The following is a 14876-nucleotide window of genomic DNA, read 5'->3' as shown; positions in this document are numbered from 1 at the left end:
TGGAATTCTATTCCAACCATGGCACATATCGGCCCAGCAATACAAGCCTTTAAAGACTGATTTATTCCAAGTTGCTTTCTCTTTAAAAAGTATCATGGTGCTGGCGACTGAAATGATGCTGAAATGGTTTTAAAGTCTTTTACGCTGATTTTAATATTATAATGCTGGGCTGTTATTATATTATTATTTGTAACAATTATAATATTGTTTAACTGGGGGCTTTTGATAAATTGTTATGTATTGTGTATATTGTATTTCTATGTTCTTATGGAAGTTGCCTTGTGAAGTCTTTGCCCTAAAATGCAGCCTAAAAATATTTAAATAAGTAAAATAATTGGGGTTGGAATATATCAAAGTATTTTCTGTGTTTTGGGAAAAATAATTTGGTTTTCTAAATCCAATTATAACACTATCTGGGAAGTGGGCTTCATCCCAGTATTACTAAAAATGTGTCCAAAAATTAATTTGAATGAATGATCATACATTTCAACAAATCTGCCCCAGACTTCTTGGAACATCAGACATCTTTGGATAGGCATTTAAATAGCATGCTAACCACAGTATGCCACGGTGCTCTACCTGTTAATTATTCTTCTGTGGACAATCTTTAAAATTATTATTCTTTCTGCACAGTCTTTAAGGAACTCAGACATTTTTTGTTTTAAAGTTGATTTCATTTCATGCTTTGCTATGGCCTTCAGGTGATCCCATGATGCTTTGCACCGTTTCTCCATTTGACATAAGTTGTCCCGAAGTTGTTCAAAGTCAACCTGAAAAGAAGATGAGTAAAAGTGACATGCAGTATATATATATTAATACATTGCTTGTGGAATTTGAGAAAGCACCTTGTTTTCCATCACAAATTCTATACCCCTTACGCACTGTGTGACCGAAGAAGCCAAACAGTCCACCAGCTGCCTATGGCAGCTCACCGGGGGCTCAAGAAATGACCTGCTTGAGGTTGAAAGCTGCACACCAACATCAGTGGACAAGGAAGCTATGACTAAATAACTGAGAATTCAGTGCCCGGTCCAGACTTGCCTTCTCTCAGGATCAGGCTACAGAGCATGATTTTTCTGGCCCTGTTTATTCTAATTCATCAGCTCCATTTGTAATTACAAACAATTAGCTGAACGCCTGACTGGCTGCTGAGCAGGCCACCAGAGAAACCAAGGCTGATTTTGCAACAGGAGAGCAAGCTGCCAGTGCAGAGGAGCTGCTAGTTTTGGTGTCCAGACCTTTTCTTCTTTTTTGTCTGGGCTCTCCTTCCTGCAGAACCCATCTGATTTGCTTCCCTGTTTCCCCACCTGGAGAATTAGAAATGTTTTCAGTTTCCAAATCACAAAGAGACACTGATCTGATTTATTTGCCTAGCATCACTGGGGTGCCAACCTGCAAAGACTTTGGGATCATTTGGACTGTGTTCTTGGACAAGCCTGGGTCAGCAGCCCCCATGATCTTCTCTGTCAAACCCCTGATCCATCACCTCTTTCCAAGCCTGCTGGCAATTGACACATCTTGCTCGAGGGGCTTCCATTCCTCTACTCCCACCTTCACTGGTGCCTGGAATGCTGCAATATCAGCATCCCAGGTGCCAGCCAGCATCCCAGATGCAAGGATCCCTGAGACATGTAGATTCCAGGGTGTCTGACATTTGTAGTAAGGACATGGTAGCCTTAGGAAAATTACATTTCCCATGGTCCCCAGTGTCTGGAATGCTGCTGTTATAACATTTTAGGCACTAAGGAGGAAGGGAGATAGGGAGAAAGTAAAGGAGGCACAGATCCTTGGATTACAATTGTAGTCAAATACGTTTTGAGTGAAATGGTGCTCAGTTGTAATACAGGCAAGTATTACAAGTTGGAAGGCAAATTTAGGTGAGTATGAACTTTGGCAACATCGTTAACCAAGTATAATTATTTTTCTGAGTTTTTATTTGCTGAACTAAATCCTTACAGCTCCTTTTGAACAAGTGAATTGTATTTACATGAAACAGGATACCTTTAGAACTTTGAAAGTCTTATGTCAACACAGTTTCATTGCTTCAAGTAAAGCTTAATGTGGAGGAAGCCAATACATTCCTTAATAAAGTAAACGAGATGCAGGTTGTCATGTTCATTAACCATAAAAGGTGTTTAAATGGTAAAGCTCTAGGGTTTGGTTTATGTTGCTCAAAACAGGGAGTTCTGCATGATTTTACTACACAGAGGCACACACTCAGTAGAAACAGCAGATACACTAGCTATTGTTTGCTTTGATTTTGTCATTATAGCAGACCACAGAATGAAATGAATTAAGGCCACCCTCTGTAAACAACTTGCAAATGGGAAAATCCCAGCATTTCTTTTTCCAGAAAATAAGCTGATAGGAATGATAGCACTAATAAAAGAGTACTACTTGCAGATCTTAAAGCTATAACTTTGTGAAACAAGCTAGACAGATTCAGATTTCAGGGGTGGGGGAGACAATGTAATGTGTGAAGGCTGAGATTCAAGAAGATCCAAAATCCTTCTCTGCTACATTCAAGATTATTCTGAAAGCAGTATTTTCAGTTTTTTTTAAAACTTCACCATAGCTATAGCAATGCTATCAACAGAGGAGAAAGAGGCACACTTTTAAAGCAAAGGGCATATCTACCAACTAGCACATGAGGCTGTTTAACTTTTATAACCATCACTAATGTAGGCTGGTGGAGATGTAACACTTCTACTTTCTGTCCCCAAGCAACAATTAAGCCAGAGAGCCAGTGTGGTGTAGTGGCTAAGAGTGTTGGACTGGGAGTCGGGAGATCCAGATTCTAGTCCCCACTTGGCCATGGAAGCTCACTGGGTGGCTTTGGGCCAGTCACAGAGTCTCAGCCCAACCCACTTCGCAGGGTTGTTGTTGTTGTGAGGATAAAATGGAAAGGAGGAGGATTATGTGCTAATAATCTAGCCTTTCTCCTGCTGTGCATACCCTAATTCCCTCTCACTGCACTTCTTCCATCATATGTCTGCAGCAAGGTTAACAATCATTAAAACTAACCAGTTTGCTCTCAAATTTGTAATCCTACATTATGTGTGAAAACTTGTTAGTGATAACCAATAGTCCAGGATCTGTCACATAATCATGTAAAAAATAGATGTGCAGAGAATCTTGCAATTTGAATGCATGTCAGGCCCATGTGGATACTCATTTAATTTGGACAGACATGCCCCTTCTGTGGCATTTCTGTAGCTGCCATTTTCCATGATGGCTGATGTGCAAATATGGATACATCTTAACTAATGAATGAGTATGTGTAGAACGCTCATTTGGTGGCAAAATGCAGTTTTTTCAGTCAAGATGGGTGGAAGATCTGTTACTAGCCATTATTATATTACTTCCAGTGTGGTTGACTGAGTAGAATGATGGAGCAGGAAGATCCAGGTTCAAATACTCAACGATAAAGCTCAATGTGTGCCCTTCGGCCAACTCCCTCTCTTTGCTGAATCTACCTCGACAGGGTTGTTGTGAGGATATGAGGAGGAGGGTACATGTACACTGTTCTGAATTCCTTGGAGGAAGGGTGGGATAAAAATGAAGTAAATATTTATTTAATAACCACTGAAATCAGAAACAACATTCAAAACAACAGCATGCATTTTTGACAATAAATGCAAGTATTTTTCTTTTAACTTGGGCTTGTTATTTAAGATGCACTGAGACACAGCATTTCACACTTGCATAAACTACAGTAAGTCATTGAAAACCTCTTGCTTGTGCCCATTCTTGTGTGCCATGTTTCGCACCCATGCATGATCATCAGTTCTTTTGGTAAAGATATAAGGCACTTAGATGGTTGTAAAACATTATCCTCCCAGCTGTAGTCTGGCAGATTCAGCATTGTGCAGACATGATTCAAGAGGGTGTAAATAATATCGATACCAAGAAGTGCTCTTTAGAAGTGCATTGTGATAGAGCTGGTGGCTGGTAGCAGATCAACAGACAACATGCTCAACTTTGTAAGTATCAATCCTCAGCAGTTCACTTTTGTAGATACTGTCCACAGCCCCATTTTCAGCATTTTCAGTATGTTGTTTCTGATAGGGCATATGTCTCTTCAGGAAGTGTTCAGGCTGTGCAATTCAGTGCTGCACATTTGGTACCAATCTTGCTCAATGAATAATTTCCAGATATAATGTCAGCTTTTTACTTAAACACTGCATAGTTCAGGTACAAGCTTCATCAGAAAGTCATGTAAAAGGATGTTCACAACCCTGTGAACTCCATAGCGGAGCAGGGATTTGAATCCTGGTCTTTCTTCTCCTTGTTCGATATTCTAGCTGTTAGACTACACTAGTGGTAACAGTGACTATTAAGAGTTCTACCCATCGTGACTACAACAACGTAAATTTTGCCACCAAAATAAGGTTTCTGCATGCATTCATTCATGGATTACTGCAGATCCACACTGGCATGTCAGCCATCTTAGAAAATGCCAGCTACAGAATTAATACCATAGAATGGACCTATCCACCTAAGTTAAATGTGTACCTATATAGTCATGAAACACACAAAAACTTCAAGACTGCCAATCAAGGGGTGGGGGCGCTATGGCAGATCCAGAATTATAGGGAGAGAGGCAGAGAACAGACTGCAAGAGTATAGGGGAGGTTCCACAACATTCATGGTCCATTATATTGGTGGATCTTTAGTTAGTAGTTAAGAATAAATAAATTTTATATGGGACAAGTCCAGTGGTGGCCCAAGACATTTTCCTGGCAGAGGCAGAATGCCAATGTTGCCCCTCCCCCTCCCTGAGCATATCAAGGAGCATAATACTTGTTTTAGCACCTGAGTCACCAAGATATTTGGGCACCTTGGGCAGAAAATCTCACAAACGTCTCTCTACCTCCCTGGCAGTAAAAGTACAACAACGACAACAACCATCATCATTAGTGCAATCCTATGCATATTTACTCAGAAGTAAGTCCCATTGAGTTCAATGGGGTTTACTTCCAGGTAAGTGGGTATAGGATTGCAACTTAAATAATTATTTGTTGCCTTTCATGACACCTAGAATCAGCAGCCATTGCCAAGTCAATCCAGTTAACTGTCATCTCTGTGTATAATCCTAATAAAAATCAAAATAAATTTATTCTTTTTGTATATAATCTGCAATATGGTTAGGCAAAAGATAGACTAACAACAGAGTAATTTCAAACTCTATTTAGAGCTAAATGTTTCGGCTTCTGCCCTCATCAGTAGCTGTGATCTTAAAGCTGGTACGCGTGCGTGTATGGGGTGCCCTGGACAGGGGTTAATGACATGCTCCATCTTCAAAAGGTATAAATCTAATGTTAAGGGTACATTAACTGTTATCTGTAAATATTAACGAAATATATAAATTTAGTAGGTGCCTGGAAACAATTTCACCACAGTGGGAAAGTCTAGATCCTTGATTCAAAGTTTCTCCCATAAAAGCAGTTTATTGTGTGCGAGGCCTAATTGATGATAGACCCTTTTATCTGTGACACTCAAAAACCTGTCAGAGAGTGGAGGAAAGAAGTGCAGCTTGGATGATGTACATATCCCTTTACATCAGGTATTGGGAATTCCAGCCTGTTGGCTGAATTAGGCCTGCCAGGCCTCCCCTTCTGGACCACCAACGGCCCCGCCCTCTTCCCAAAGCCTCATCCCTCCAAGAAGGAAGACAGCTCTACTGGAAGCCACCTTCTAGTGGCAGTTTCTAAGCCTCCACTTGCCCCTCAACTTTCCTCTTGGAATGGTGGCTCAGCTGGCTCCATTCCCTGTAATCTCCCCCCCACACACACACTGCCCAGTATGTGTGTTAGTGTTGTTGTTGCTGGTGTGTGTGTGTGTGTACGGATGGGGTGGTGGTGGGAGAATATATCTGAACACTGGATAGCTATATTACGAACTATAGTTAGATATACTACTAACTATAAAATCACGACACTTACAGAAGCCAATTGCTCCACATTGTTTCAATTCTTTTAGCTTTAACATTTTTTCATGAAAAAAATATTACGCTGGAGTATGCTGTTGAGACCCTGGTGCTCAAGAGGTTTAGTTCATTTCCTGTGATAAAAGAAGTAAATCTTTTACTGGTTAAGGCTGCAATCCTATACCCACTTACCTAGGAACAAACCCCATTCAATACAATGGAGCTTACTTCTGAATAGACATGTATAGGATTGCATCTTAAGTGTGTTTCCTTAAGTGCATATCATTCACAGCCCAAATTATGGCTTCCCAAAAGCACAGTGAGTAATATCAGGCATTTGGCAAATTTACCGCCAGGTTCTTCTCTAAAAAGTCTGCTGTACTTGCCAGTCTGGTGATGGGCTTTTTCCTACCTCACTTTAAAATACAATTCATTCCTTGGCCTGAAAGGGAATAGTAAATAATGTGAAAATATGAAGTCCTTTCAAACTCCTGACTCATCTAGAAAATGAGGACATATTTGCTCAATAGTATATGTGGTTAAGGACAACATCTGGCTGTCAAACCAGTGACAGAGATATTTTTCAAGCAGCACCTAATTGTGAAGACTCTGCTTTCTGATGAAACCAGGGCCATCATGGATGTTAGGGAGACACATAAACACTCTCCAGATGTATGTATGTATATATGTATGTATGTTTGTTTTAACCAAGCAGCTTTGGATGCTGAAAGCAGGACTTACAGGAAGGCTTAGTGGGTGGAGCGCTTAGCCCTTTTCTTTCATGTCACTTTTCTGCTTAAAATCATATATCCCATTTTCAAGCTGCTTTCCCACCCAACAACATGGGCCTCCCCATCTATATTGCTGTAGGGAGAAAAGCAGCTTGAGGGATCTTCTGTGAATAAATGGTGGCAGGGAAAATAGTGTAACAGCTCCACCCAGTATCTTCTTCCACCCAAACTGCAGCTGCTTTTCAACACACACACGCACACAGAGTCTTGGAAGACTGTTCATATGTCTCCCATCTAATGGCTAGCTTGGCCCGCAGTCTACAACAGGGTGGGTAATGTGTAGCCCTCCAGATGTTTTGGCCTAGAACCTCCATTAGTCCTAGCCTGCATAGTCAATGTTGAAGGATGATGGGAGTTGTAGGCCAAACCATCCAGAGGGCCACAAGTTGCCCACCCCTGGTCCACAGTTAGATCTGGGTTTTCATGGTGTACTAATAATATTTCAGATGTATGTGTTTATTTTCTATATTTTAATGATATAATTTGAGCTCTCCGAAACTGATATTTTGCCAAGAACTAGGATTGTGTACAACAAGGAGGTGCGGACTAGGATGTGCAAAGCAAAAAGAAAAAGGAGATGGGCAGTATCAAAAGGACTGGAAGCCAGTAACATCATGATGATGATGATGGTGATGGGAAGGCAAAGCTCAGTTTGATGCTCAAATAATTTATTTGGCAATGTAATATGCCCAACATGTTTTGGTGTATCAACTTTTTCAGGAGCAGGAATGATGGTCAGGAGGTAAATAGTGGGAACAGGCATCAGGGATTCAGCACCTCAGGAAAGGCTTCACAACTGGACGCTCTGCCTTCCTTTGGCTTGGATGCCACATTACTTTGTCTGCAAGATACTTCTGTGTCTAAAATATAATGTGAAAAGAATTTAAATAGCATCAACTGTCAAGAAAAAAAATTAAGTACTTCCAAGCCGTAGCCAAAATTCTTGAAATTCACAGTTCCTTTCTGGAAGTATATATTCTGAACTCTCCAAGGAACTGAAGGTGATGAAGTGCTTGCAGAGATGGTTAGAATGGCAGCAGTGGAAGACTTGGAATGAGATGCTTTAGAGGCTATGCCATGTTGGTGAGGGCAGCAAAGGAAGATCACTTCACTGCTGCCACCACTTCACCTCAGTGTTAGCCAGTGGAGCTCTTTTTTAAGTGGTGAAAGAAGTGTTACAGCTGAATCCCAAGAGTGGGCAAGGAAGAACCATTCACAGCCAGCTGCAGCCAATTTGCAAAACACTTTGCTAAGGTCACTTGTATTCACTCTGACACGGACTTCGTGTTTACTGTAGAGCCCAGTGATGGATCTGCTTGTCTTTATTTTGTTGGATAGCTTTCAGCTTATTCAGCCTGAGGATCTGGGCAAGATGCTTGCAGGGCTGGGTTGCCTACTTGCTCTTTCGACACTTGCCCATCCTGGTGGGTAAAGGATGCCAGAAGAACATAGGAACATGGTAAGCTGCCTTGTACCAAAACAGACCATTGATCCATCTAGCCCAGTACTGTTGACACTGACTGGCAGCAGCGGCTTTCCAGGGTTTCAGGCAGGATTCTTTTCTAGCCCTACCTGGAGAAGTCAGGGATTGAACCTCGGGCCTTCTGCAAGCCAAGCATGTGCTCTGCCACTGAGCTACAGTCCCTCCCCTCCAAAAGAAGTTTGGCTAGGCAGGTGATGGTTATTGTGACCACCTCCTTGGAGGCTGGAATTGTATTACCAGTTTTGAAAGAGGCAGTGGTTAAGCCACTGAAGAAACCTTTTTGGGACTCTATCCTTATAAACTGGCCTATCTCTAATTTGCCATTCTTATGCAAGATATCTGAGCAGGTGAAGGAAACTCCACTCCAGGCTTTCCTGGATGAAACTGATTATTTGGATCCTTTCCAATCTGGATTCAGGTCTAGTTTGGGGATTGAAATTGCTTTGGCTGCCTTGGTGGGTGATCTGTGTGGGGAACTAGATGAGGAACTGGTTCTGCTGGACCCAAGTGGCTTTTGATACCATGATCGATGGTATCCTTCCGGAGCAGCTCGCTGGTATGGGGCCTGGGAGCACTGTTTTGCAGTGGCTCCAGTCCTGCATGGTGGGCTGATCCCAGAAGGTGGTGCTGGAGGACTGCTGTTTAACCCCATGGCCTTTGGCTTATGACAGCTTACATTCTGACTGAATTTTGTCCCACATGCTATTTAACATCTACATGAAACCACTGGGGAGGCTGTCTAGGGACCTGGGGCTGGGTGTAATCGATATGTGGATGATAACCAATTATATCTCTCCTTTTTCCACCCCTAATGCCAAGGAAGCTGTGGAGGTCCTGAACCACTGTATGGGTGCGGTGATGGATTGGATATGGGCTGATAAACCGAGGTTTAATCAAGACAAGACAAAAGTGCTTTTGGAGAGCTAATCGAGGCTTGGCATTATGGCCTGTTCTCGATAGGGTTGCACTCCCCTTGGAGGGCAGATTCACAGTTTGGAGTTACTCCTGGAGTCATTACTTCTGGAGGCCCAGGTGGTGGCTGTGGCTAGAAGTGCCTTTGTTCATTTGTGTGAGAGCTGTGGCCTTTCTTGGATCATGCTGATCTGGCTACTCCATGTTGGTCACATCTAGACTGAATATTCTTCAGAGGCAGCCCCATTGCAGTAATCCAGAAACTTCAGCTGGTGCAAAATGTAGCGGTCAAAGTGGTCTCTGGTGTCCACTTTTCAAAACATTATTCCAGTTTTTTGTCATCTGAACTGGCTTCCTGTTTCTTTCTAGTTACAAATCAAAGTGCTGGTGATTACCTATAAAACCCCAAATGGCTTGGTTATCTGAAGGACTGCCACCACCTCTTCCTCCTCCTATCAATCAGCACATAATCAGATACCACAGATCATAGCTTCTTCCAACATCAGAAAATTATCCAACTATTCAGGTGTGAACTTCCATATGCAAGACAAATTATTGTGCAGATAAACCCAGCTGAACTCAGAATCTGGCTTGTGTTCAAATGACAGGAAATCCAAGAATTGCAGCTCCAGAAAGAAGACTCAAGAAAAGGTCTATGATGTGGTTATATTAGTGGGTTTCTTCAACTAACTGACTACTACAAGGAAAGAAGTAGATTTACATCCAGAAATGCTGTAGCAACACACCTATATCCTCTATACCAACTTCTTAAAAAGCCTGGGTGAAATGCTCTTTTCATGCAATATGACACTGCTATGCTTTAGGATTAATTTGTAAACTGAGTCCAGTGCATGCTGGCATAAAAGGGATATATCCTTTAATGTATTAAATCAGTTTTTTACGTTCTTTCAAAATTCTAGTGTGACCAAGAGACAGAATCTAAAGCAAAGCGATGCAGACGGGGTTGCTTGGGTTTCCAGTGGTTTCCATTGAGTTCTATGGGGCAAAATAAACAGATAGTACTCTGGGATTAGAGATGGGGCGGCATTCTGCAACCATGCGGAGCCTGGGCATTCAGTGGGGATGGAACCATTTCTGAAGTGGACCCTGGAAAGCCACCTCCAAAAAAAGGGGAGGTCTCCACTACTGAAAGCAGGAAGTGTTTTAATTTCCCCCTTCCTACCTCAAGAGGCCTTGGAGCATGCAAAGTGCGTGTTTATGGCTGCTTTTAGGCTGTGCTAATCCCCTCCCACCCAACCCCAAGATGCAGCATGGGTGCGTGTGTGTGCGTGTGCGCACGCATGCCATGCTTTAAACCAAGGGTGGGCAACTTTGGGCGGTCCAGGGACCATTTTTGCCCTCCCTGCGGGCCACGCATCCCCCCCACTGCTGTGTGTGTGTGTGTGTGTGTGTGCGCGTGTAGGCATCCAGAGTGGCTTCAGAGCGGCAAGAGGGTCAAAATTAGTTAAGCTAATTTTGACCCCTTCAGCGCTCGATAGTAGCTACAGAGCACTCAAAGGGCCAAAAAACCTTCAAAACGGCTGCTCTGGATGCCATTTTGTTTTGTTTTTTAAATTATTATTCCTTTACATGGGGGGGGGCAGGGGGGGCATGCTGCCTGTGAGCTGTACATTGCCCACCCCTGCTTTAAACACTCCACTTATTGCATCTAATTGAGATTTATAATGATAACACAGATGCAGCAGGACTGCTAAAATATAAACGACTTGCTGCATCCCACAGCTATCCAGAGTGAGAGGCAGGTATGTAGCACAGTTCGTGGGGTAAGCTAGATCCCCACTGTCCATCTTCAAGGTCTCTGATGAATTGAGAAGAGCATGTTTTAACCCCACAATGCAGTCCTTTTGGGATGCATGTCACTGGCGCCACATATAAATCCCAAGAGAAATACCAAGAGGGGAGTTTAGAACAGCCTCCTTATTGCATTACAGGACCACTGCAATGGGAGTCAGGGGTGTAGACCAGACCGCTGACTGCACTTGATCCCCACTTCCTATTTCTGGGTTTTCTGATGCATTGAGGAGGCTGTTTTAACCACCCTCTCTGCATCTGTCTTGGGTGGTACAGCTATGACTCTACAGCCCAATACAGATGCAACTAAGATATAGTTAAAACACCATCCTCTCTGCAAGTGTGCAGTGAGCTGGAGAAGCCATTCTTCCATGATCCTTTTCAGAGTTTGGGTGAAGCTGAATTCTTTCATTCCACTCTCTGCCCAAACTCTACAGATTGAAACTGAGTGGTTCTGTCCAGCCCTATTTGAGACACAGTTTAGAGGCAGCAAAACCTGTCCTTAGCTAGATACTGAGACCACCAGGGCAGGGGCAAGCTTAGCCCTTCACTCAATTCATGCTCAGAGGCTACCCCTAGTTGCACTGTGTTCTGGGGAGCCCCATCAATACCTCACTCCTTCTTATAACAAATTCAGATCGTAAGCACTGACAGGATTGTGGCCAAAATGGGGACACTGAAAAACAAGAAGGATGTTATCATGCTTCGGTGAATCCTGAGGTATGCAGAAAAACAAAATTATTGGAGGGAATGGTTGCCTGGAACTCTGAATAGGAGCGCTCCTTTTAGAAGGGAGGATACGCTGCAACTTTTCGTTGCAGGTTCCATTTATTACTTCTAATGGTGAACCTGGGTGATCGAGTGCTTATCAGTTTAAAAGCCACACAGAAACCACACAAAAGCATGGTTCAATTTATTGATTATTTATATCCCACCCTTCCTTATCAGGGCAACTTACAATAAACAATTTAAAACACCATAAAATAACTAAAACATTAAAGTAAATTAAACACAGAAAGTCTATACAAGCAGATACATTTAACCCAGCAATCCAAGAAAAACAATTTCACAAAAGTTAAAGAGGCCTGGGGAAATAAAGAGACCTCTGCTTGGCAATGGAAAGACATTAGAACTGTCTTTCAGTAAGGGGACTGTCTTTGCTGCTACTTTTGCTGTTTTTATAGAGGCTGGGGATACATTGCTGCCCAATCATTGCCCCCTTTTCAGGAATGTCCCATTCTAGGGATGTTTAACAGAAATCACCCTGAGGACCACTTTTACTTGTGGCTGTATGCATCTTTCTTAAGCTCGCTATTACAGAATGAAGAAGCAATCAAAATTTGTCAAGCCACCACTGTTTTGACATGGTAATATTCCATTCAAATGCTATAATGGGTTTCATTAGTCAGGTCTTGTTACAAGATTTGGAAAATGGACATTTGGTCCTGTAGGGAGGAGACAGAAGGTATGATTTTAATTGGCTGGTGCTGTTTATTTCTTTAATGTTTGTGTTTTTAAAGTATTTGTTTTTATGTTACGTTTTAATTAGGTTTTGTTTTCGACCTGTATGTTATAGTTAGCCACCTTGAACGCCATTTTTGGCAGAAAAGTGTGGCATTAAATAAATATGTTAGATGCTAACATATGCTTCTGAATGCATTTCTGAAGTTTAGCCTCTGTTGTTTAACTTTGTTGGCATTTTTGAAAGATATACATGGGTCAGATGGAGTCCAAACTGTAATGTAACTCTTAATGAAATATTCATAGTTTATTTCTGCCAATTTTCCTTAAATAAGATTTCTCATACTTTTGGAATCATCAAGCAGCCTGGATGGTTCCCCGCTCCAGACTCTTTGATTTGTGGTAGCCTTGAGAAATGGGAATAGAGTTTGCTACAGTAAGCCATTTCTCATTCTAAATGTGCAGAAAAATTCCAAAGAAAAAGGCCTCAGGCATCATAGGAATGAACAGAGTTCCCCTAAACAAGATTAGACAGAATGTAAGAAAATAATTAAACAGACTGGGATAGAAATAGAAAAGAAACTATTTTTCAGAGGAACTTACATTCTAAAGCATATAGGACCCAAGCTGAGGCACACTATCTCATAACTATTTCATGACTGTCAACACAACCCCACTTTTTCCTTCTCATTCTTGCATAGCTGGAGCTATTAACCCTCTTAATTCTGCTCGACCTCTCATTGGCTTTTGATACCATCAACCATGGTATCCTCCTGGATCGACTCCGTGGGATGGGCATTGGAGGCACTGTGTTACAGTGGTTCCAGTCCTACCTACGGGACCAATTCCAGAGAGTAATATTGGGTGACTATTCCTCGGCCCCTTGGCAACTGAACTACGGGGTGCTGCAGGGTACCACCTAGTCCCCAATGTTGTTTAACATCTATATGAAGCTGCTAGGAGCGGTCAGTAGGGGATTTGGTGCTAAATGCCATCAGTATGCTGATGACATGCAATTCTATCTCCCTGTGACATCTGAATCAGGAGAGGCTGTGCAAGTACTGGACCAGTGCCTGAACTCAGTAATGGGCTGGATGAGGGCTAATAAACTGAAACTGAATCCTGGCAAGATGGAAGCCCTGTGGGTGAGCGGTTCTTGAGTCCAGGAGATAGGCTTATTGCCTGTTCTGGATGGGGTTGCACTCCCCCTGAAAGATCAGGTCCATAGTTTGGGGGTACTCCTACATCCATCACCGTCACTGGAAGCCCAAGTGCCTTTTACCAGCTTCGGCTGGTTCACCAACTACGGTTTCTCCTGGACAGGGACAGCTTGGCCACAATGGTACAGGCATTAGTAATCTCAAGACTGGATTACTGCAATATGTTCTATGTGGGCCTGCCCTTGAAGCTGGTCTGGAAGCTGGAGCTACTGCAGAATGTAGCAGCTTGGCTGCTGTTGGGAGCTGCTCCCTTTCAGCATGTAACTCCTCTGCTGAGGGAACAGCACTGGCTGCCTATTCGCTACCAGGCCAGGTTTAAGGTATTAGTACTAGTGTACAAAGCCCTAAACAACTTGGGACCAGGATACCTGAGAGAGTGCCTTTTTCTTTACCAAACTACCCAGTCACTGAGGTCATCAGAGGGCTTGCTCATGGTGGTTCCACACGGACCTATGGCCCGGTTGGAGTCCACCAGAAAAAGAGCCTTTGGTGTGGTGGCCCCTTTCCTGTGAAATTCCCTGCCTTTGGAGGTCAGGCAGGCACCAACATTGTGTTGTTTTTGGCGCCTCCTGCAGACATTGTTTTGAGATGCCTGCCCTGAGTGACCAGCTGTGGTTTATTAAGTTCAGAATCTGTTCTTTTAAAATGTTTTAACTGTTTTAATTATGGGGTTTTATTCTTTTATCTTATTGTTCACCACTCCGAAATCTTTGTTTTGGAGCTGTATATAAATATTGTAAACAAACAAACAAACAAACAAACAAACAAAATAGCTGCACTACCAAAGGTACTTAAAGCATAGCTATTGTCTGCCTACAGCCACTGCTGTGCAGCTGCAGTTGACTCTACAGTCTATGCTACCAAAGAGCTCAACTGCACCATTGTTTTTTGAGATATGCCTCACACACCTTGACTCTGGTCTGTCCATTTTGTCTCGGAAGGCTGGCTAAGCAGAGGCTCATGATCAGCCAGGGCAAGACAGCTGTCATTTGCATTTGCTGACCTCTAATCTAATTAAACAGCCAGGAGCAAACCCTGCTGATATACTAAGCATGGGCACTCCAGAACCTGCAGATGTTTTCCTAATTGTTGATTCATGACTCTAGCCAAGCTATCCAAGGTACATCCTAAATTGGCCAATCCAAAGCCAAGGTGGGGGGAAATGCGCTTTACCACTGAGCTGCGGCTGCTCCCTATAATTCCCCTTACCTTATGAGATTTCTTTGACAGTAATGTTTTCAGATGGTCGAAGTATATCATTTTTCTGT

General features: G+C 42.7%; 1 protein-coding gene across 2 annotated transcripts in view; it reads right to left on the bottom strand.

The window, feature by feature from the left end:
* Window positions 1-14876, bottom strand: part of FHOD3 (formin homology 2 domain containing 3) — a 455537-nt gene that overhangs the window by 43899 nt on the left and 396762 nt on the right. For both annotated transcript variants that reach the window (XM_084857529.1, XM_084857531.1), the window contains one exon: window positions 580-770. In XM_084857529.1, the coding sequence (XP_084713655.1) occupies window positions 580-770 (191 nt within the window). The remainder of the gene's footprint in view (window positions 1-579; window positions 771-14876) is intronic.

The sequence above is a fragment of the Heloderma suspectum genome, chromosome 5 (genome assembly GCF_057233095.1).
Source record: "Heloderma suspectum isolate Gila_16-S chromosome 5, 16-S_ref, whole genome shotgun sequence".
NCBI lineage: Eukaryota > Metazoa > Chordata > Lepidosauria > Squamata > Helodermatidae > Heloderma > Heloderma suspectum.
This window is presented reverse-complemented; position numbering and strand designations above follow the sequence as displayed.